This window comes from Capra hircus, chromosome 8 (genome assembly GCF_001704415.2).
Source record: "Capra hircus breed San Clemente chromosome 8, ASM170441v1, whole genome shotgun sequence".
NCBI classification, from domain to species: domain Eukaryota; kingdom Metazoa; phylum Chordata; class Mammalia; order Artiodactyla; family Bovidae; genus Capra; species Capra hircus.
This window is the reverse complement of record NC_030815.1, coordinates 88,744,514-88,767,680: the sequence shown is the minus strand read 5'-3', so window position 1 is coordinate 88,767,680 and position 23,167 is coordinate 88,744,514. Positions and strand designations below refer to the sequence as shown.

General features: G+C 43.1%; 1 protein-coding gene across 2 annotated transcripts in view; it reads right to left on the bottom strand.

The window, feature by feature from the left end:
- Window positions 1-23,167, bottom strand: part of SHC3 (SHC adaptor protein 3) — a 186,882-nt gene that overhangs the window by 116,491 nt on the left and 47,224 nt on the right. For both annotated transcript variants that reach the window (XM_018052523.1, XM_018052522.1), the window contains exon 2: window positions 13,812-13,882. In XM_018052523.1, coding sequence (XP_017908012.1) covers window positions 13,812-13,882 — 71 coding nt within the window. The remainder of the gene's footprint in view (window positions 1-13,811; window positions 13,883-23,167) is intronic.

Here is a 23,167-nt window from a genome sequence, read left to right as displayed (position 1 = left end):
ATGTATCATATATGTACAATGTATCAAAAAGATAACAATAAGCTATATTTATTGTTTAAACATTAATGTTTGGTAGAAATTACCAATGGAATCATGTGTCCCTGGAGTTTTCTCTATGGAAAGATTTGCTTATTGCTTTTACCATGTATTTAATTTCTTTAATAGATACAGACCTATTATGTTTATCTATTGTTCCCTTAAGCCTCTTTGGTAGTTGTACCATTTTATCTAAGTTATTCAATTTGTTGATATAAAATTGTTCATAATATTCCCTTCCCATCGTGGCAGTATCTGTAGTATCTGTAGTAATGTTCCTCCTTCCTTCCTGTTATTGGTAATTTGAATTTTCTCTCTCTTTCCTTGACCAAGCTAAGTAGTAGTTTATCAATTTTAGTGCCTTTTAAAAACTACCTTTTCAGTTTCAAAGTTGTTTTCTATTCTTTTCCTGATTCTAATTTTATTGCCTTCTAATGCTTTTGAAATAACCTAAAGGACAATAAAATTTAGAAAAACATAGACAACAAGACTTGGAGTCAAAAAAATGATTCACTTTATTCAGACTCTGAATTAGAAGAAACTTCTAGGAACATCTTTTTCATATTACTTATATTTTCCTTCTAACAAATGTACAAGTATTACAATGATATATATCTGTGTCTGCAAAATATCCAAAATAGCTTTTTCAATATATGTAAATTGAATCTAAGTGATGTGAAAGCATTGCGTCATATTTTAATTGACAGCGATTTTTTAGTGGTTATAAAAAAAGGAAGTGTTTTATATATAGGAGATGATATTTGAGTAGATGAAACATGGCCTGTGTCTTTAAAAGTCTAATACAATGTGCATAAGGTAAAAGCCTACAAAGCAATTCAGACAAAGTGGTCTTACAGCTCAGGGTAAAAGTGAATACTTCTTATAGCTGAATATTTCACTTCAAGGTGTCATAGTGGACCAGGAGAATGGAGCAGTGTGTAGGTTGGTATGGTTGTGCAAAGGAAGCATAATGGGGAGTATAAGAAATATATTTGGAAAGGTAGGATGGGGCAGCTCAAATAGAACATTGAATATTAAGTTAAATTTTTTTTTTCACTGTATTCTGCAGGTAGTGGGTAAGACAATGAAACTTAACAGGAAGTAATATGTTTTAGGCACATTAATGGATTAGCAAATACAAATAAAACTGAAGGAGAGAGAGAGTAGAAAAAAGGAGAGCAATTACTAGGGAGGCTTCCAAAGGATAACCCACAGCATTGGTAACTGTACAGGTAAGAGAGATGACATTAGACTGACTCCCTGGTTCCTACTTTGAGAGAATGCATAGGTTGCAGTTGTGACAAACATTCAGGGAGTTGTGAGCTGGACCCAACTATGGTAACAGAGATGAGAATGGAGAGACAGAAACAGAACAGAGAGTCAGAGATAGGTTGCTTAGGACCTGGCAACTTGCTGAGCAAGAAGACACAGGTCCATCAGTTGCTAAAAATACAGGGCTGTACCTAAGGAAAGATCCAGAGGTACAGATACAGATTTGTGGCTTATATACCTAGAAGTGTTATTTAAAACACTGAGATTACCAACAAAGAGGGGATATAATAAAAATGAAAATATCAGTAGGCGCTTAAGGCACCTTAAGCCCTTCCATGTACAGGACAACATGTTAAGTGCTTTCCAGATATCAACGCAATTTCTTCTCAATCCTTTGAAAGAGGCACCATGATGATTCCCATTTTAAAGACAGAGAAACTGAGACACAGAGAACATAAGCTATTTGCACAAGATCACAAGCTGGAAAGTTACTCAGCCTAATATAAGCCCAGACAATCTGACTCCAGAACCTGCAACACTAGCTTCTCTCTGCAAGGAGCAAAAAGTTCCTTATGGAATGATATATTTGGGGGTAAGTGGACTCAGAGAAAGAGACAGAAAAGGAGCAATCAAGGGGGTACATTCTTACACAAATGTGCTTCTGGCATGAGGATTATAAATATACACTATACCAGATGGTCCTTAAGGAGAGTATGGAATGAATGCTACACATGCATCTTATGGATTCTATTTAAACCATTCTAAACCATGAACTCAAGAATGCTCTCCATTTTAAAAATTTTTGGACGAGTGGAAACACTGGAAAAAAATAAATAGACCTATTTTCAAAGCTGTGGTTTCATAGATGGTAGTTGCAAATGGTTCAGAAGTGAAAAATAGAACTCTGGAACGTTGCTTCTCAAAATGTGGTACCTGAGCTAGCAGCATCAGCATCTGCCCCTGAAAACTTGGTAGAAATACACATTTTCAACCCCCACCCCAGACCTACTGCATCAGAAACTCTGAGGGTGAGGTCCCACTATCTGCGGTGACGAACTTTCCAGGTAATTTTGATGTATGTTTGAGTTTGAGAACCACTACTCTGGAAAATGAGATGATACTTGTATGTGTCGTTAAATCTCTGGGGACCCTGTCCCAGGTCAGACCATATCTGTGTGGCCCCTCTATTCCAGCTTGCTAGATTCTTCAAGAAATCCAGAGTACAGCGGAGCCCGGGTTAGGTGAAGAGTCCTTTCCAAGTCGTGTGATATGGTAAAGAAGAGAAAAAGATCTTCTGTTCCTATTGCTGTCATCCAGAGATATTATCAGGCCACCCTGGATATCACCCAGGCCTCGCCCCAACCGACTGCAGCAGAATTCTCTCCATAGGAGGAGATTATGGTAACTGGCGATTTTCCTGTTTTCTCTGTCTTCCCTTCAAAGAGTGATACATCTTTACTAAATAAACGTTTCACCAGGAGACAAAGCTAGTTGCTAAAGAAGTAAATAAGCAACCAAAAAAAAAAAAACAACAACAACAATAACTCGAGGCTTTGCACATGAGGATCTGCCAAGTCCTCGACTAGTTAAGTGTTAAACTCTTAGACACTGTGTCTAACCCCTTTCTCTGTGTTTCAATGACATCTGAACTTATTCTAGCCACGCACCCTTCCTAGCCCCACATCCCATGAGATCCTGGCTCATGTGTACAGCCAACTGGCTGTCCAAGCGCATGCCCTGCAAGCCTAGTTGACACTGACACTCCCACCCAGCAGACTGTCCGTAGAAAGATCTCTCCACCCAGGTTCCCAAGAACAGATCCCATGGTTGGAGGTTTTTATGCCCTTGGGCACTATACCCTCACTGGAAGAGACAGCTACTTAACTTGAAGCTGATCTTCTAAGCAGCTTGTCAGAAAATTACGGTGATAGGGTCATCCTGACAAAGTGTTAACCAGTGTCTGAAATCAAAGTAGAAATGAGGAAGTAGAATAATGTATTTTCCAGTTGGGAAAAAAGAAAAAAACAAAACAAGAATCAGACTCAGTTCAGTTCAGTAGCTCAGTGGTGTCTGAGTCTTTGCGACCCCATGGGCTGCAACATGCCAGGCCTCCCTCCATCACAAAGCCACGAAGTTTACTCAAACTCATGTCCACTGAGTCGGTGATGCCATCCAACCATCTCATTCTCTGTCATCCCCTTCTTCTCTCACCTTCAATCTTTCCCAGCATCAGGGTCTTTTCAAATGAGTCAGTTCTTCACATCAGGTGGCCAAAGTATTAGAGCTTCAGCTTCAAAATCAGTCCTTCCAATGAACATTCAGGACTGATTTCATTTAGGATGGACTGGTTGGATCTCCTTGCAGCCTAAGGGACTTTCAAGAGTCTTCTCCAACACCACAGTTCAAAAGCATCAATTCTTCGACATTCAGCTTTCTTTTTAGTCCAACTCTCACATCCATACATGACTACTGGTAAAATCATAGCCTTGACTAGACGGACCCTTTGTTGGCAAAGTAATGACTCTGCTTTTTAATATGCTGTCTAGGTTGGTTGTAACTTTTCTTCCAAGGAGTAAGCGTCTTTAAATTTCATGGCTGCAGTCACCATCTGCAGTGATTTTGGAGCCAAAAAAAATAATAAAGTCTGCTACTGTTTCCACTGTTTCTCCATCTATTTGCCATGAAGTGATGGGACCGGATGCCATGATCTTTGTTTTTTGAATGTTGAGCTTTAAGCCAACTTTTTCACTCTCCTCTTTCACTTTCATCAAGAGGCTCTTTAGTTCTTCTTCACTTTCTGTCATAAGGGTGGTGTTATCTGCATATCTGAGGTTATTGATATTTCTCCCAGCAATCTTGATTCTATTTTATCCCAGGTCAAGGTGAGAAAAGATGACTCACTTAAAACCCTTTGGACGGAAAGATGGCATCTCATCCTTTCCACCCAGGCCCCTCCACCTTACCCAGCCCACCCCATCTCTCCCCACCCCTACTCAGCCTTTCCCATTCCAAAACCCCTACCTAGCCACCCCTCCTCAACTCATCTATCCTATTACCTCTCAATCACCCCCTTTCCGCCCCACCTCTCCCCATTCTAACCTACCCTACTCACTTTGAGCTAGTTAAGGTGGCGAGGGTCTCATCCTTCCTACAAACTATTCATACAAAAAGTTTTTTTTAAAAAAAACAACACTTGTATTATATTTACTTCTATAATTTAGTGACATTCAATGAAGAGTTGCTGAAGCACAGGACAAGCATTCCCAGGATAAATAAAGCAAGTAGAAGGCAAGAGCCCACTCTGCCCCACAGCTAACCCTTTTCCTTACGTGTATTTGTCCCATTCATCCCAACCAGACTGCAATTCCTCATTTTCTCCATGGCCTGCTCGAGGCCATCATGTCACTGCGTTTGGGAAAGGAGTTTTTAATTAACAAGCAATTTCCATCTGCCAATGGTGCCCCCCTGCCCAGGGTATGTCTGGAGTTTGCCAGCATTTGTGGCTTCCCTAAGGATGCAACTCTCTTGTTCAAGTAGCAGTGGGTGACTCCTGACTCTAGATTCAGACTTGCTCTGGTTCCAGTCTCAAATTTGCCACTTCCTGGCACTGTGATCTTTGACAGTTTTTGTAAACATTCTGATCCTCGGTTTCCTCATCTCCAAAATGTACACAGTCCACCTCCCGGGGATCCTGAGAGAAGACACCACATGCTCTCATTGCTATCTGAAATTGTTATGCCAAACAACACAAAACTGCTGACATTCGACTATTTTCAACTAAGAAAACTATAAGTTCACCCGTCTTTTGATATATCTATGTGCTTATTCTCTCTCCCTGCAATAGAAGTTTAGCTTTTATTTAGTGTCCTGTTCCTAATATCTAAGTAGTGACTAAACACAACATGTGATCAATAAAAATTTGTTGAATGAATGAATGACACGTTTAGAGCAATATGGTAAGTATTCAATAATAGTGTTGGTATTATTATTATCAGCAGCAGCAGCAATCAGCAAAGTGAGAAGATAGAATGAAATACCAGATAATATTGGCGTAAGTGAAAACCAATGCTACATTACCAAAAATTTCACCCTTTTCAGTAACTTTAGTTTGTTGTCCAGTGGTTTTTTTTTTCAGCTAGAAAACCGTCCCTGAATGGAACTGGTTGATATTGATAATTAGAATAATGTCAATAATAGTTGATATTATCATATACAGAAATTTGGAAAGAGTGAGTAAACTGCAAAATTGAATCCATGATAAAGACCCTATCCAGATCTGCTGAACACCTACTATGTGTAACCTGGCAAACCAGGTGCAGCCCCAGCACTTTGTAGGTTTAAGACTCTAAACAAGCCTGCTTGTAGGGATTCCATCCCTGTTCCACAGGTGAGGCGCCAATCCTGAGAAGTAATGAGAACCTAGGATGCTCCTCTCCGTGAGAGGTAATTATGAGCTGGTACCTACAGATCCCTTTACTCACCTGCTAGGTCAGGAACCCCACCTGTAACTAAGGCTCTGCTGCTTGGGTCAGGAGACTGCTGTCCAAAGATCAGGCTAGGGTGGCTGCTCAGAGAGCCCCAAGAGAAAAATTTGGATTTGGAGAGGATTCAGAGAGACAAGCACGGGGACCAAGTGATGCTGTGAGTCTTCAGCGAGAGCTGTCATTTTGCAGCCCCCTGTCCACTCTGGGCTCCATGGACGTCCTCATAAAAATGGCTATGCTCCCTCCAGGACCAGAGTCAGCCTCCACTGCTCTGATAGGAGCTTCGCCAGCGCCGGTGGCCCATTCCCACCCTCTGCTCCCTGCAACACCCTCCCCAGTAGGCTCCTCACGCTAAGCCTCAGGGTCTGCTAGGGGACAGATGAAGGCACTTGTGTGGGTTTGGTCAATGGAATGGCCTTGAGACTTTACCTGTATACAGCTTGTGGCAGATGTTGTAACCTCTCATTTATTCCTCACAAAGTGGGTGAATGCATCAACATATATTAGCAAGCAGAGATGGAACACCGAACTGCGGCCAATCAGAAAGCAGATACCTATGTCCCTCAGCCCGGGAACTCTCTTTCTGTCCTAAAGGCAGCCGGGCTTGGGCCCAGGCTTCGGCCAGGTGCAGGGTGTGCCTGTGTCCCTTCACTGTATCCGACTCAGGCCCCACCCTCTGGCGGGTATTAGCATTACTGCCCAGAGGTAGACAGGTAGAAATCTTGAGGGGCCCAAGTGGAAGCAGTTGCCTCAGGTTCATGCTTTCTTCCGGTCTGCCATGTGGTCAGGGAAATTCACCGCGAGGTTAAACGCTTCCTTCCCCAGGAAGTCCTCCAAGATTCGTCCAAGCCTCTTCCGTATTCCTGTGGTACTTTTTATACGCTTGCTGTCACCAGACCCACTGCCTCGTGACTTTGGCCCTCTTTCCCTAGTCGTGGCTTTTTGGGGCACCTGTGATGCACACACCCCCATCTATCACATTCTCGGACGCAAATAATGACGAATGAGGCGCAAAGCACAAAACTACTTCGGTTGGTGGTGAAGCCCTCAGTAACAACGTAGAAGTAAAGCGGAAGGACTCAGCCCGCTACTCCAAAGCCCGGATGCGTTTGCACGGAGGCAAGCTGGTGTTTTCAAAAAGAATTCTAAACTGAGAAAACACTAACTCCCTCCCTGCCAGGCCTCGCCCCTCTGGGGGTGGAAGTCTTCGAAAGGCTCAGCCTGAGAAACGTGTTCAGAACAAATAAATTTAGAGCGAGCTGTAAGGCTGAAATCATAAGTTAGCCATCCTGTGCCGGCAGGATGTACACAGGGATGGGCAGGCAGGCTGTTCACACCCACTGCTCCCCTTTCTAATTCTGAGCGTCAACCAGCCTCGGGAAAGATTTTTACAGATTTCTTCCTTTTCCTGGCATGTTGAACTTAAATCGACATTAGCCGTGTTTCTTTTGTAGCGAAAAAGGAATTCTCCAATATGATAGAGGAGGAATCTAATTGGCGAGATAAGATCCCAGAGCCTGAAGGCACCTGAGCAAAAGTCAGTCTCGTTTTTCATGTCACCTGCCAGGTATCAAGTGCACATCTTAACATCTTTGATATAATGTGTTTGCAGATAAATAAGAGTGAAAGTCACTCAGTCGTGGGCCACTCTTTAGGGCCCCATGGACTGTAGCCTGCCAGGCTCCTCTGTCCAAGGAATTCTCCAGGCCAGAATACTGGAGTGGTAGCCCATTCCCTCCTCCAGGGACTTCCCAACCCAGTGACTGAACCCAGGTCTCACACATTGCAGGCAGATTCTTTACCGTATGAGCCACCAGGGAAGCCCCAAAAAACTGGAGTGGGTAGCCTATCCCTTCTCCAGGGAATCTTCCCCACCCAGGAATCAAACCCGGGTCTCCTGCATTGCAGGTGGATTCTTGACCAGCTGAGCTACCAGGGCCCTTCCAAATTCATCCTCTGGATCTGCAAGGTGAGAAAGCTACAGAATCAAAGTCCTGCCCGTTTCGTGCAGCATGTGAGATCCATGCCATTATTGTCCAAGAGGAAGCGATCACCTCAAAGCTGAACAGAAGATGTTCAGACCCCCTCCCTGCCTGGGTGTTTCCAGCTTCCTCCTGGTCAGGATATGTGATCAGACCCCAGGTCATCCCCAGACCGTGTACAGTTCTCCCAGAGGCAGAGCTGCATAGCGCCTTACCTGCCCTTCTTCCTCTGCGTCCATCTCCTGTCCCCACAGCTCCTCACAGGCTGAACGCCACCCTGAGGATGGGAAATCTTCTACAAACAACACAAATAGCTCATTAGTAAATGTAGCCTTACCCCAAACCTCAGCCTGGGCACTGAGCCACTCCCCCATGAGCTGGTGATGAAATGGCCACATGACACAGAAGTTTGATGTGAGATGGCAAAGGGCTGTGGTGGACATTGTGGGGGTGGAGGAGGCCAGGATGCCTAGCCCCGCAGCCTGGTCGGTCCCTCTCTCGCAGGAAGTCCAACGAGGACACGCGGTGGTGGGAGGCCTTCATGCACGTGAGGAGAGACACCACAGCTGGGATGCATGCACACAGATGAGGATGCTGGGGGAGTTAATGGAGCTGAAGGACTGTGTGGTGAAAGGTTTTACCTTGGCCTTTTTCTTTTTTTGAGAGCATTGAGAGACTGTTGGAAGCCAGAAGTGACTGGACAAGCGAGCGTTACCAAGGCTGCCAGGTCGACTCGGGGAAGAGAGGGTGGATGGAGAGAAAAAGCTGGACTGAGGTTGTCCAGCTAGCCATCTTTCAGGCTGAGGATGGACCCCTGCACGCTCCTAATTGACAAGAGACCCCTGCAAGCCAGGCCGCCATTCTCACTGTATCAGGCTGTATCAGGAGCATCCACGATCGATCTTTAACACCACGTCTGCGGGTTCTCGTCTCCCTCTGGCCGCCAGGGCATGCTGGTTGTTTTGTTCAAAATCATGGCCCTGTAGCCATCACAGTGCCCAGCACTGTCAGACCAGTTCCACATAGTCACACATCTACCATCTAACCAAACTCCCTAAGGGAAACATCGGACATAAAAGATCCCAACATCACAACGTTCAGTCTGACTTACCAGCTCATGGCTGATCCTGTGTCCATTACACTCTGCCCCCTCTTACTATGTGAGAAAGTTGTGGCCGGGTGACTCTGAACTTCAACTCATGCGAGCATCCATGATAAAAGTCTTCAGAGAACCCCATCGATAGGTTGAATCAGAACAAAAAGAGGGACTTCCTTAGTGGTCCAGTAGCTAAGACTCTGTGTTCCCAATGCAGGGGGCCTGGGTTCGATCCCTGGTCAGGGAACTAGATCCCACATGCCACGACTGAGAGTTGGTGGCTGGTGTACCGCAACTATAACCTGGTGCAGCCAAATAAATAAAATATATTTTTTAAAAGAACAAAAGGAAATGCCTTCCTCAAAGAAGGAGGTTGTCCTTACACAAATTTTGAGTTTGGTTTCAAACCAAAAAGATTTCATACATATTCCTGGAGAATTTTCAAAACACCTGGACTCTGAAGCAGAGCCCTCCAGCATGTTGATGCTAAGTGGAGTGCTAGGGAGCAATATCGCCCACGGGCCGTGCTGGTCAGGGTCTGGGCTGAACCTGCATCTTCAGGGCCCATTGAACTATGACAGTTTTAAAATAAGGGAAAGTGGCCGGTTAGCTCTGTTGGTTAGAGCATGGTTAATAAAATAAGGGAGACAAAAATCCTAAACTAGATTCAACTGTTTTCTCTCTACAGTTTGTGTTGGTCTCTGCTCAACATTTTGTATATTTACAGGAACTCACCCTCACCTTCATTTACAGGAAGTGTAGCAAAGCCTTGCACACTGAGTTCATGTGTCTATGTGAGGCTGAGTGGAAAGCAAACTTGATGGTTATTGGATGAATCCAAGCACTGCAGGAGGTCAGCTGGGATCTTTAGAACCAAAAATACACGTCAGACCATCACACTTACTGTTGGAGAAGGACCAGCTTGCTGAGCGCTCTGGGTCTAACCGCATATATATTTATAGCCTTCCATGCCCTAAAAACAGCTTAAGGTGATTTCCAATAATAAATCAAATTTAACACGGTAAATCAAGTTAGCCGATGGGAAGGGGAAAGAAAGTAAGGCCTTGCTTTTCCTGTGATCATGGCACGTGGGCGCTTCCTGTCACCCTGCAGGGTGGCCTGACAGGCTGCTCGCCCGAGTCAGACCAAAAGCACACTCGCCACCCCGTCCAGTCCACCCCATCTGATGGGGCACGTCATGCTCTGACAGGAAGTACAGTAACTCAGTCCAAGCCATCCCCCGAGGCACAGGGTGTGGTCCCCATGGGCAGAGTGGCTGGTCGCCACAGCAGTGGCCATCAGCATTCTGCCGGTCTCCTCATGTGAAGACCTAGTGGCTTAATGCAGATGAAAGCGTAGGTCTCTGACTGACTTCCAGCTGGGGAGCTGGGTCCTCCCTGTTTCAGGCCCCCCACCTTCCCCAGGGTGAAACCAAGCCGAGACCCTCCCCCACGGCCCTCCGGGCTGCACAGCACAGTGAAATCCATGCAGGGAGAAAGGTGGTTCTCCACGTGGGTTTCAGGTTTCACAGATCATAAGGTGGCGCTGGTGATGGGGGAAACAACAGAGGACAGTTTCCTCAAGCTCTTGGGTGGCCCAGCTTCTGCCATGGGGTTCCTGTATGGCCTTAATAGTGCTGAGTTATAAGGGTGTGGGGAGGCGTGCTGAGAGGGGTCACCTTGTGGGGTCAGAACTCAAGGGAGTCACCCTCTTCAAGGCCATGCAGGTGCAGGGACCAGGGGCACACTGGGAAGGTAGTTCTTCTCAGTTCAGTTCAGTTCTGTTGCTCAGTTGTGTCTGACTCTTTGTGACCGCATGGACTGCAGTACAACAGGCTTCCCTGTCCATCACCAACTAGTTCTTGTGCAAAAGTTTTTTCTTCATCTGTCAAACGTCTCTGTCCCCTGAGCAGACTTTCATAAATACAATAAGTCCCCACATATGATCCTTCAAGTTGTGTGTGTGTGTGTGTGTGTGTGTGTGTGTGTGTGCGCACGCTCAGTCGCTTCAGTCATGTCCAACTCTTTGTGATGCTATGGACTGTAGCCTGCCAGGCTCCTCTGTCCATGGGATTCTCCAAGCAAGAAGACTGGAGTGGGTTCCTATGCCCTTCTCCAGGGGATCTTCCCGACCCAGGAATCAAACTCAGGTCTCATGCATCTCCTGCACTGCAGGAAGATTCTCTACAGCTGAGCCATCAGGGAAACCCAAACCTTCAAGTTGCAAACTTGCTAAGATGTGAACATGGTTCACATGTCCAAATCACATAAATTAGTTCACACGTGTGGCATACACTGTCACATGGGTGCATTCTCTACCAGTGGCTGTGCTTTGTGCACTTTACTACAGTGTTGTCTAGAGTGCAGAGGTGCGGTATCTTTATTTCAGGTTCAGGATGCCTGGAAGCAAGCATTACAGCAGCAGTGATGAAGCAGGTACTACTGTACTTTTCAAGGTACTGTACTGTAAGACTTAAAATGTTTTATTTGGTTTTTGTTTGCTTTTTTATATATTATTGGTGTGAAAGGTATTTTGAATCTTTTACAGTATAGTACTATATAGCTGGGCTTTCTAGGTGGCTCAGTGGTAAAGAATCTGCCTGCTAATACAGGAGACACAGGTTCAGTCCCTGGGTCAGGAAGATCCGCTGGAGAAGGAAATGCCAATGCAATACAGTCTTCTTGCCTGGAGATCCCCATGGACAGAGGAGCCTGGCAGGCTACAATCCATAAGCTTGCAAGAGTTGGACATGACTTAGGGACAACAACAACAATAGAATTTAACTACAACATTAGGTTTCCCTACAACCTTTCAAGAATGCCTTTAGTACGTATATAAAGCACATCAAGATGGGAGAATTTAATCACAGGTATGTTTAACACTCATAAATCACGCCACATCCACAGGACACCACTGAGCATTTTCGTCCTGGGTGTGAAGGCTGCTTTCTGATGTTGATTTGTCAAACCATTTCCTACAAGTGCTGTTTGGCTCGTAACAAAATAAGACAGAGGTCACATGATAAAAATGAGGCAAAAGACAAAAAGCATCACAGAGAAGAACAAACACAGTTTTCAAAAAGTTATACGTATGTATAACTGAATCACTTTGCAGTATAACAGAAATTAACAAGATATCATAAATCAACTATATTTCAATTAAAATAAATATATTGATTTTTTTAAGTCTAATAAACCCAAGGCAATTCTGATATAATTGAAGTACAGCACCAAGTTTCCTGACTCGAGGAATGGCACTTCACTTGGCCCATTACATTGCTGCACCTCTGCTAGAATCTAAATAGAATGGAATTGGATGTCTGCTCCACAGCTTTTTTCTACCACTGCTATGATTTTATCTGCCCATTTGGCACCCAAAGAATGCCTAGACCTTGATCCAAAAGCACACTGGGATTGCTACTGCCCCCCCGCCCCCACGCCCACCTCCATTCCTGAAAAGTAGGACTTGGCCATTTGCACGTGCATCTTTCTCCCCCAAAACAGGGGGTCTGGCAAAGCAGAACAGCATGGTAAAGACTCGAAAAATATTTCAGAAGAATTAAAGTGACATAAAATTATCTTGGAAGTTCTAGGACCTGTAAAGAAAATCCAGTAGAAATGGTCGACAATTCTGTTTAAAAAACGACGGCACCATACACAACATTGTAAATCAAATATACTTCGGGTTTTTGAAGTTAAAAAAAATACAAAACAAAACAACTGCCACCCCCCATGAGAAGGTGACCAGGGTCAGGGGTTCCAGTGTCTGTAGGTCCGTGGTTAAGCATTCTGCCCACACCCCCGACACAGCACTGCCTTCTTACAGCTGGGATGAATGAGTGATTGACTAAACATTCAGACTTTTACTCTAACTGCTCTCACTTCAAAATACCATTCTTTTGCCTTAGCAATATCCATAAACCATTTCCTACAAATATGTGGAGATGGATTCTCCCCTTGGTGTAGATTACTACTGTGTTCACGGTAAGTGTGTCTTGAGTTGCTTGAGAGAGAAGGAGAACATCAACTCTTTTGAACATGAATTTCTTCAATGAGCAAGAAGAAGTTTCATTGTGATGCTTAAAATGTAGATTTGAGGTATGTAAATTACTGAGCAGCTAATTACCATAAATAATTGCTTTCTAAAGCTCAATCTTTAGTTTTTGGCTTGCTAACACAAAGATATCCAATAGACAAATTTGAACGAAATAAAACTGAGGCATTTTCTGAAGTCACTGTTTAAATTAAACAATGCCACTACTGCCAAAGCAATATAAGCTCACCACCTTCTGAAATGTAGCTATTGCACAGACCTAGTCTTAGCTTTCTGGTTCTCTTCTTCAAGATGACTTGAAATTGGCATTTTTCTAAAGATACAAGCTCTACTAGGCTATGGCTCTTATAAAAACATGCTTAAAAACAGAATTGGCCCTCAAAAAGTTTAAAATCTGGTTTAAAATATATAAACCTGCTCAAAATCCCTGATGCCTTAAAAGAATCAGTCTGCTTTCTAAATTGTTACTCCCATTAAGATTTCTACTTCCAACTCTGTGCATTTTATTCTCTGTGTATACCATTGGAAATCCTCTCTTGACATCTTGATTAAAAAAAAAAAAAAGAATTAACAGAGATTTAAAATATCAATCTGGTCTTAGAGTTTCATTTATTAAAGAAACAAACATAAACACTCCACTTGTTTGCAACTTAATTATAAAAAGAGTTTGGAAGTGAGGAGTGTTCTTCAGGAAGCTTGTGTCAAGATATACATGTCACAAACATAGAAGAATGCTTGGGAGACTTGAGACAGTGGGTCCTGACTCCCTGTCACTGGTCACCAGCACTCAAGGGGAAGACTTTCCCTCTGGAAATTTCTAGTGGTTTACCTCAGAAATCATTCCTTTCTCAAGTAAAATCACAGAAGTCCATTTTCAAGAGGGCTTACCTGGTAATTTGCGTCCTTGTACTGAAGTCAAGTGACCTCATTGAGCGAAGAACTTCAATGCACCCCAGATACTGCAAAGAGAGAAAATGTAAGTCATGAGTCAGAGAACTAAGATGAAGAGACAGTTCCTAACCAAAGCAAAGTCCTTTGGGGAGCCACACACATTTTTTCAGCCACATTATAACTTTTTATTCATGGTGACACTTCATTCTGTTTCTATAGAAGTAACAACTCACACCCATCGTAAAACACCCTGAGTGCTTACATTTGGCACTATACTTAACTTTCACGAAACCCATTAGTAAGTTCACTTTCTTTAGCAATACATCTTCAAAAACTTTTGTTGAGGTATAACTTGTATGTCATAAAATGCAGAAATCATAAATGTACAACTCAATGATCATTTAAACATGTACCTGTCATGTAACCACCACCCAACATCCCAACATCCCATTTCTAGTCCTTTACTAAATTTCCAGAAGTTTATAATATTTAAAGAAAGAATGAAAACACTATAATACCAACATTTTGGCCAACCTTACACTTCACTATTTTGTAAATACATTTTGGGTTTTGAATAAACAATAGATTATCCCCAAAGGTGTTTTATTTTGGTTTACCAGAAAGACCTCTTCTGAATTATTTAACATAAATTTTCAGAATTTCAACTTCACATCTAAGTTTGTAGCTAAATTAGTTTATCAGTTTTATACATGAGAATGTATGTGTATATGTGAATATATGGCCACAGTTAGAGCTACAGACAAACAACTAGAATGGAAGAGATAGAATATTCGTGTTCCAAAGCCCTCGGGGGAGTTTGAAGGTACAGATGTTTTATACTAATGACTTTAAATTTAGACATAGCAGGAAGGGACCTCATGCTGTAGTACAGAAAAGACTGCATTTAAATTATACAGAAAACCTGAATTTGAGCCTGGCTCTGTCATATCTTCTTACATAACCTCAAGCAAATCTTTAAACGTCTCTGAAATGTGACTATTACTCCAACCACTGAACATTCACAGAGTTATTTAAATACCACCACCTCCATCAGTTAAGTGGGTACCATGAAGAGTCACAGAGACATATGAATAAGATGACCACCAACCGTGCAGAGTCATATGATTAAAGGGACAATATCACAGAATCATGTGAATATCAAGACCAGCATCACAGGGTTATATAACTACCACCACCACCACCAAACTCGAAGACTTACGCAAATACCACATCCATCATCACAAACGTACATGAGTACCATGACCAACATTGCAGAGTTATGTATATTACAACGAGGTCACAAGTCACAGGAAAACGATGAACAACAGTGCATGATTACGTGACTACCACTATCGCTATTATAGACTTGTGTGGATGCCATCGTCGCTACGGCAGGGCTAGATGATGACCACCGTCACTAAGATATGTGGAGACCACGACCCCCTGTGCCGAGTTACAGGATTGTCAAGACCAGCACTGTCACAGTTATGTGAACATCACAACCACATCCCAGAGCTATGTGAGTACCATCACCAGCAGCATTAAAAAGTGAAGTGATTACTTCAACCAAAGTGGCAAAGTTGTGTCAATAACTCTGAAATGTGTGAAGACCATTACTACCACCACTCCAGTTATGGAAACCTCCATGCCCACCACTGCAGATGTGTGAATATGACATGACCACTGCAGGTCAGCTAGTTACTATGCCCACCATCACAGAGCTACTGAAGACCGTTTTATAACACTGAAGAATTATATGATACCACCAACACCACCATCGGAAAATGTGAATTCTGTGACTACTCTCTCAGTTATGGGAATATCACTACCTCACAGTGCCATGTTAATGCCAACACGACCATCACTGTAGAGCTGTGTGAATTCCATGCCCAAGTCCTGGTGTTATCTGAATTATACCATCACTGTCCCCGCAAGATCTGTGAATAACAATATCAATGCCACACAATTATGCCAACACCATGACAAAATAACATCTTAGGATTATGAATACTGTGATGAATTGCAGTGTCCATGAACACAACCTTCCCCAGTGATGCGGGGTCATGTGAATACAAGACCTCTGCCACACAGTTATTTGAATATCACATGTTGGGCTGAGTCCTACAGGCTTGCAAGCCCTGCACTTGCCCCACTTCAAGACCCAAGAAAGAGCTGGTGTCAGCAACAGAGACATCGATGGCTTAATGGATGAGGGGAATCTCACATGTCTGAAGCAAGGTCCCGGAGCAACAACCCACCATGTGCAGCAGACAGCGGGCAGAACAGGGCAGTAGTCTTCACTCCTAGGGGGAGAGGGAGGTTACCAGTTATAGGGGGAACTGACATCAGGTTGGCTATCAGTTAGCAGGGAAAACCAGGAGGGGAGCATGTCCGTAATGGCCCATTTGATAAGGTATCATGGTGGAGATGCTCTAAACCCAAGCTTAGAATGATCACCGGCTGGGGCCGGGGGCAAGGATGTGGGAAGGTCAGTCATGTGAGTAGGGTGTAGGTATAGCTGGCACTGGTCAAGCAGGGGATGTATAGAGAGCAAGAAAACAGCCATCTTGGGTGGCCGGATCATCCACCACCTCTGCCTCGACAATGATGATATGTGAAATGCAAACCCCTGGCCAACCTCCAAGGGCCATGGAAATAACATCAGCAACATCATAAAGTCATATGAATGCACCTGTCACAGTGGCACATTGTCTGTATGCAAATACCACCACCACGATAGGGCTGTGTGGATACCATGACCGACATCACGGCTATGGGAGCTGTGGGAGCTATGAGAATAGACAGCCACCGATGAGGTTATGTGAAGACTATCACTAACACAACCACTGAGTTATGTGATTACCACAACCAACACCGCAGGTTGCGTGAACAGCATAAACAACGTCTGACATCATTTCAATGCCATCAGCAACACTGCAGATACGTGAATATCATGTCCACCACAGCAGAATTCTGTGAAGACCGTCTGCACCCACTCCACAGAATAACCCATAACAAGCTCACCACTGCAGAGGCAGACGAACACTACCACTTAGATCCTTGCAGAGTCACATGAATACCACAGCCACCAGCTCTGCAGAGATATATGGATATGACCACAACAAACATCACAGATTCTTGTGAATACCACCACCAACGCTAATGCAAAGCTCTGTGAATTCCTTGATAAATGTGCAGAGTAACGTGTAGACCAACGTCTCAGAGTTGTCATTACCACCACTACAACCTTCACAGGCATGCCAGTACCTCCACCGCAGTTACAGTTATATGAAGACCATGTCAGATTTTAGGGAATTATATAGGATGACCAGTACTGCCACGTTCACAGCACTGCGTGAACATCACCACCAACACTGCCAAGTTGAATTACCCTCCCGAGGGTCTGTAGCAATGAGTCCTGTTCCCACCAATGTCTAAGCAAGTTTGCTTCTCTACCCTCTGTAACAGCGGACAACATCAATCTTTTGAAACTTTGCCTCTCGTGGGCAAAAGCATTTCTTTTCTGTTGTTGTTTTCATTTGAGTCTCCCTGTCATCTAATCAGATGGTGTAGTTTTCTCATTTGTTTATTGCTATTTGCACTTCTTTTTCTGTTAACTGACTGTTCATATCTTTGGTCCAGTCTTCTATTAGGTTCTTCATCTTTTTCTTCTAGATTAATGTGATGTTAATCTTTTGATGGTCAGTTTCTACATTTTGGGCTTCCCTGGCGGCTCAGAGGTTAAAGCATCTGCCTGCAATGCAGGAGACCTGGGTTCGATCCCTGGGTTGGGAAGATCCCCTGGAGAAGGAAATGGCAATCCACTCCAGTCTTCTTGCCTGGAGAATCCCATGGACAAAGGAGCCTGGTGGGCTACAGTCCACGGGGTCGCCAAGAGTCGGACATGACTGAGTGACTTCACTTCACTTCACTTTTCTACGTTTTACCTAAAAGAACTTGTTACCATAGTAATAGAGTATTATTTCCTGTGATTACACGTCTATCCTTTCTGGTGTGGCTTTGGAATGCCCTGTCTTGCATGAGAAGGTCTTGTGTCCACTGATTCTCACAATACTCTTCTAAATTTTATTTTAAGAATATTTATTTATTATTTACCTATCTACGCTTTCACTTTACTTAACGGTTTTCATCTAGCTTTTTAATCTATTTGGGATTTATTTGTCTATATAGGCTATGGCATGAATCATAATGCTAGCCTCCAAATGGACTACTACTTATATGAGTTGTTGTTGTTCAGTTGCTGAGTCATGTCCGAATCTTTGCAACCCCATGGACTACAGCATGCCAGGCTACCCTGTCTCTCACTATCTCTGAGAGTTTCCTCAAATGTATGTCCATTGAGTCAGTGATGGCATCCAACCATCTCATCCCCTGTGGTCCCCTTCTCCTCCTGCCCTCAATCTTTCCCAGCATCACTTCTTTTCCAATGAGTGGGCTCTTTGCATCAGGTGGCCAAAATCTTGGAGCTTTAGCTTCAGCAGCAGTCCTCCCAATGAATAGCCACGGTTGATTTCCTTTGGGATTGACTGATTTGATCTCCTTGCTGTCCAAGGGGCTCTCAAGAGTCTTCTCCAGTACCACAGTTTGAAAGCATCAATTCTTCAGCCATCAGCCTGCTTTATGGTTCAACTCTCACATCCATAATAAATGATTGCCAGAAAAACAATAGCTTTGACTATACAGACCTTGATCGGATAAGTGATTTCTCTGCTTTTGAATATGCTGTCTAGGTTTGTCATAGCTTTTCTTCCAGGGAGAAAGCATCTTTTAATTTCATCTCTGCTGTCACCATCCACAGTGATTTTGGAGCCAACGAGAATAAACTCTTCCACTGTTTCCACTTTTCCCCTATCTGTTTGCCATGAAGTGATGGGACTAGACGCCATGATCTTAGTTTTTAGAAAGCTGAGTTTCAAGCCAGCTTTTTCTCTCTCCTCTTTCACCCTCATCAAGAGGCTCTTTATTTCTTCTTTGCTTTTTGCCATTAGAGTGGCATCATCTGCATATTTGAGGTTGCTGATATTTTTCCTAGCAATCTTGATTTCAGCTTGTGAGCCATCCAGCCCAGCATTTCATATAATGACTCTGAGGCTTCCCTGGTGACCCAGATGGTAAAGAATCCACCTGCAATGCTGGAGACCCAGGTTCAATCCCTGGGTGGGAAAGATCCCCCAGAGAAGAGAATGGCTACACACTCTGGTATTCTTGCCTGGAGAATTCCACGGACAGAGGAGCCTGGGGTTGCAAAGACTGGGACACAATTGAGGGACTAACTTTCACTTTTCACCCTACATATAAGTTAAATAAGCAGGGTGACAATATACAGCCTTGATGTACACCTTTCCCAATTTTGAACAAGCCAGTTGATTCTTGTCCAGTTCTAACTCTGCTTCTTGACATGCATACAGGTTTCTCAGGAGACAGGTAAGGTGCTCTAATATTTTCCTCTCTTTAAGAATTTTCCACAGTTTGTTGTAATCCACACAGGATAGCTCAATTGGTAAAGAATCTGCTTGCAAAGCAGGAGACCCCAGTTCTATACCTGGGTTGGAAAGATCCGCAAGAAAAGAGACAAGCTACCCACTCCAGTATTCTTGGGCTTCCCTGGTGGCTCAGCTGGTAAAGAATCCGCCTGCAATGTGGGAAACCTGGGTTCAGTCCCTGAGTTGGGGAGATCCCCTACAGAAGCGAAAGACTAACTACTCCAGTAGTCTGGTCTGGAGAATTCTATGGACTACATACAGTCCACGAGATCGCAAAGAGTCGGACATGACTGAGCGACTTTCACTTTCATTCACTTCACACAGTCAAAGGCTTTAGCATAGTCAATGAAGCTGAAGTAGAGGTTTTTGGAATTCCTTTGCTTTCTCTATGACTAAACAGATGTTTACAATTTGATCTCTAGCTCCTCTGCCTAAGCTAAATCCAGCTTGTACATCTGGAAGTTCTTGGTTCATGTACTATATAAAAGTCTAGCTTGAAGGATTTTGAGCATGACCTTGCTAGAATGTGAAATGAGTGAAACAGTGCAGTAGTTTGAATATTCTTCAGCACTGCCTTTCTTTGGAATTAGAACAAAAGCTGGCCTTTTCCAGTCCTGTGGCCATTGCTGAGTTTTCCAAATTTGCTGGCATATTGAGTGTAGCACTTGATCCTAACAGCATCATTTTTCAGGATTTGAAATAGCTCAGCAAGAATTCCATCACCTCCACTAGCTTTTTTGTAGTAAAGCTTCCTAAGGTCCACTTGACTTCTCACTCCAGGATGTCTGGCTCTAGGTTAGTGACCACACCATTATGATTCAGTTGAGTTCAGTTCAGTAGCTCAGTCATGTCTGATTCTTTGTGACCCCATGAATTGCAGCATGCCAGGCCTCCCTGCCCATCAGCAACTCCCAGAGTTCACTCAGACTCATGTCCATCGAGTCAGTGATGCCATCCAGCCATCTCATCCTCTGCGTCCCCTTCTCCTCCTGCCCCCAATCCCTCCCAGCATCAGAGTCTTTTCCAATGAGTCAACTCTTCGCATGAGGTGGCCAAAGTACTGGAGTTTCCGCTTCAGCATCATTCCCTCCAAAGAAATCCCAGGGCTGATCTCCTTCAGAAAGGACTGGTTGGATCTCCTTGCAGTCCAAGGGACTCTCAAGAGTCTTCTCCAATACCACAGCTCAAAAGCATCAATTCTTCAGTGCTCAGCTTTCTTCACAGTCCAACTCTCACACCCATACATGACTACTGGAAAAACCATAGCCTTGACTAGATGGACATTTGTTGGCAAAGTAATGTCTCTGCTTTTCAATATGCTATCTAGGTTGGTCATAACTTTTCTTCCAAGGAGTAAGCATCTTTTAATTTCATGGCTGCAATCACCATCTGCAGTGATTTTGGAGCCCAGAAAAATAAAGTGAGCCATTGTTTCCACTGTTTCCCCATCTATTTCCCATGAAGTGATGGGACCAGATGCCATGATCTTACTTTTCTGAATGTTGAGCTTTAAGCCAACTTTTTCACTCTCCTCTTTTACTTTCATCAAGAGGCTGTTTAGTTCCTCTTCACTTTCTGCCATAAGGGTGGTGTCATCTGCATATCTGAGGTTATTGATATTTCTCCCTGCAATCTTGATTCCAGCTTGTGCTTCTTCCAGCCCAGCATTTCTCATGATGTACTCTGCATATAAGTGAAATAAGCAGGGTGACAATATACAGCCTTGACAGACTCCTTTTCCTATTTGGAACCAGTCTGTTGTTCCATGTCCAGTTCTAACTGTTGCTTCCTGACTTGTATATAGGTTTCTCAAGAGGCAAATCAGGTGGTCTGGTATTCCCAACTCTTGAAGAATTTTCCACAGTTTATTGTGATCCACATAGTCACATAAGGCTTTGACATAGTCAATAAAGCAGAAATAGATGTTTTTCTGGAACTCTCTTGCTGATGACCCAGCGGATGTTGGCAATTTGATCTGTGGTTCCTCTGCCTTTTCTAAATCCAGCTTGAACATCTGGAAGTTCATGGTTCACGTATTGCTGAAGCCTGGCTTGGAGAATTTTGAGCATTACTTTACTAGTGTGGGAGATGAGTGCAATTGGGCAGTAGTTTGAGCATTCTTTGGCATTGCCTTTCTTTGAAATTGGAATGAAAACTGACCTTTTCCAGTCCTGTGGCTACTGCTGAGTTTTCCACATTTGCTGGCATATTGAGTGCAGCACTTTCACAGTATCATCTTTCAGGATTTGAAACAGCTCAACTGGAATTCCATCACCTCCACTAGCTTTGTTCATAGTGATGCTTTCTAAGGCCCACTTGACTTACATTCCAGGATGTCTGGCTTTAGGTGAGTGATCACATCATTGTGATTACCTTGGTCATGAAGATCTTTTTTGTACAGTTCCTCTGTGTATTCTTGCCACCTCTTCTTAATATCTTCTGCTTCTGTTAGGTCCGTACCATTTCTGACCTTTATCAAGCCCATCTTTGCATGAAATGTTCCCTTGGTATCTCTAATTTTCTTGAAGAGATCTCTAGTCTTTTCCATTCTGTTGTTTTCCTCTATTTCTTTGCATTGATTACTGAAGAAGGCTTTCTTATCTCTTCTTCCTATTCTTTGGAACTCTGCATTCAGATGCTTATATCTTTCCTTTTCTCCTTGGCTTTTCACTTCTCTTCTTTTCACAGCCATTTGTAAGGCTTCCCCAGACAGCCATTTTGCTTTTTTGCATTTCTTTTCCATGGAGATGGTCTTGTTCCCTGTCTCCTGTACAATGTCATGAACCTCATTCTATAGTTCATCAGGCACTCTATCTATCAGATCTAGGCCCTTAAATCTATTTCTCACTTCCACTGTATAATCATAAGGGATTTGTTTTAGGTCATACCTGAATGGTTTAGTGCTTTTCCCTACTTTCTTCAATTTAAGTCTGAATTCGGCAATAAGGAGTTCATGATCTGAGCCACAGTCAGCTCCTGGTCTTGTTTTCGTTGACTGTATAGAGCTTCTCCATCTTTGGCTGCAAAGAATATAATCAATCTGATTTTGGTGTTGATCATCTGGTGATGTCCGTGTGTAGAGTCTTCTCTTGTGTTGTTGGAAGAGGGTGTTTGCTATGACCAGTGCATTTTCTTGGGAAAACTCTATTAGATTACTCGTCATTAAGAGCTTTTGTGTACAGTTCTTCTGTGTATTCTTGCCACTTCTTAATATCTTTTGCTTCTGGTAGGTCCATGCCATTTCTGTCCTTTATTGTGCCCATCTTTGCATGAAATGTTCCCTTGTTATCTTGAATTTCTTGAAGAGATCTCTCATCTTTCCCATTCTATTTTTTCCCTCTATTTTTTTGCATTGTTCACCTAAGAAAGTGTTCTTATCTCTCCTTGCTATTCTCTGGAACTCTGCATTCAGTTGAGTATATCTTTCCCTTTCTTCTTAGCCTTTCTCTTCTCTTCTCAGCTATTTGTAAGGCTTATACAAGTACTTAAGTAAGAACTTATATGAATATCACTAATTTAATCATTCATTCATGTCTCGCTGGATTAATGTGCCAACTTTGTGGTATATTAAATTCCTATTTCTGTATGGACCTTTATCTGAACTCTCTTATATGTCATTGGTCAATTTATGAGTCTCTGGTGCTTATTTTTCCTTAAGAACTTTAAGATTATTTAGTGAAGTTCTCCCACACCCCAAAAACCAATTGAATTCCATTGAAATTTCATATGCTACCTTGAAAAGAATTTACATTTATTATTAAGTATTTTATCCACAAACATGAGAGTTGTCTCAAATTCAGATATTATTTATTGCCTTTAATAAGACTTTGTAGTCTTTATTATATAAGT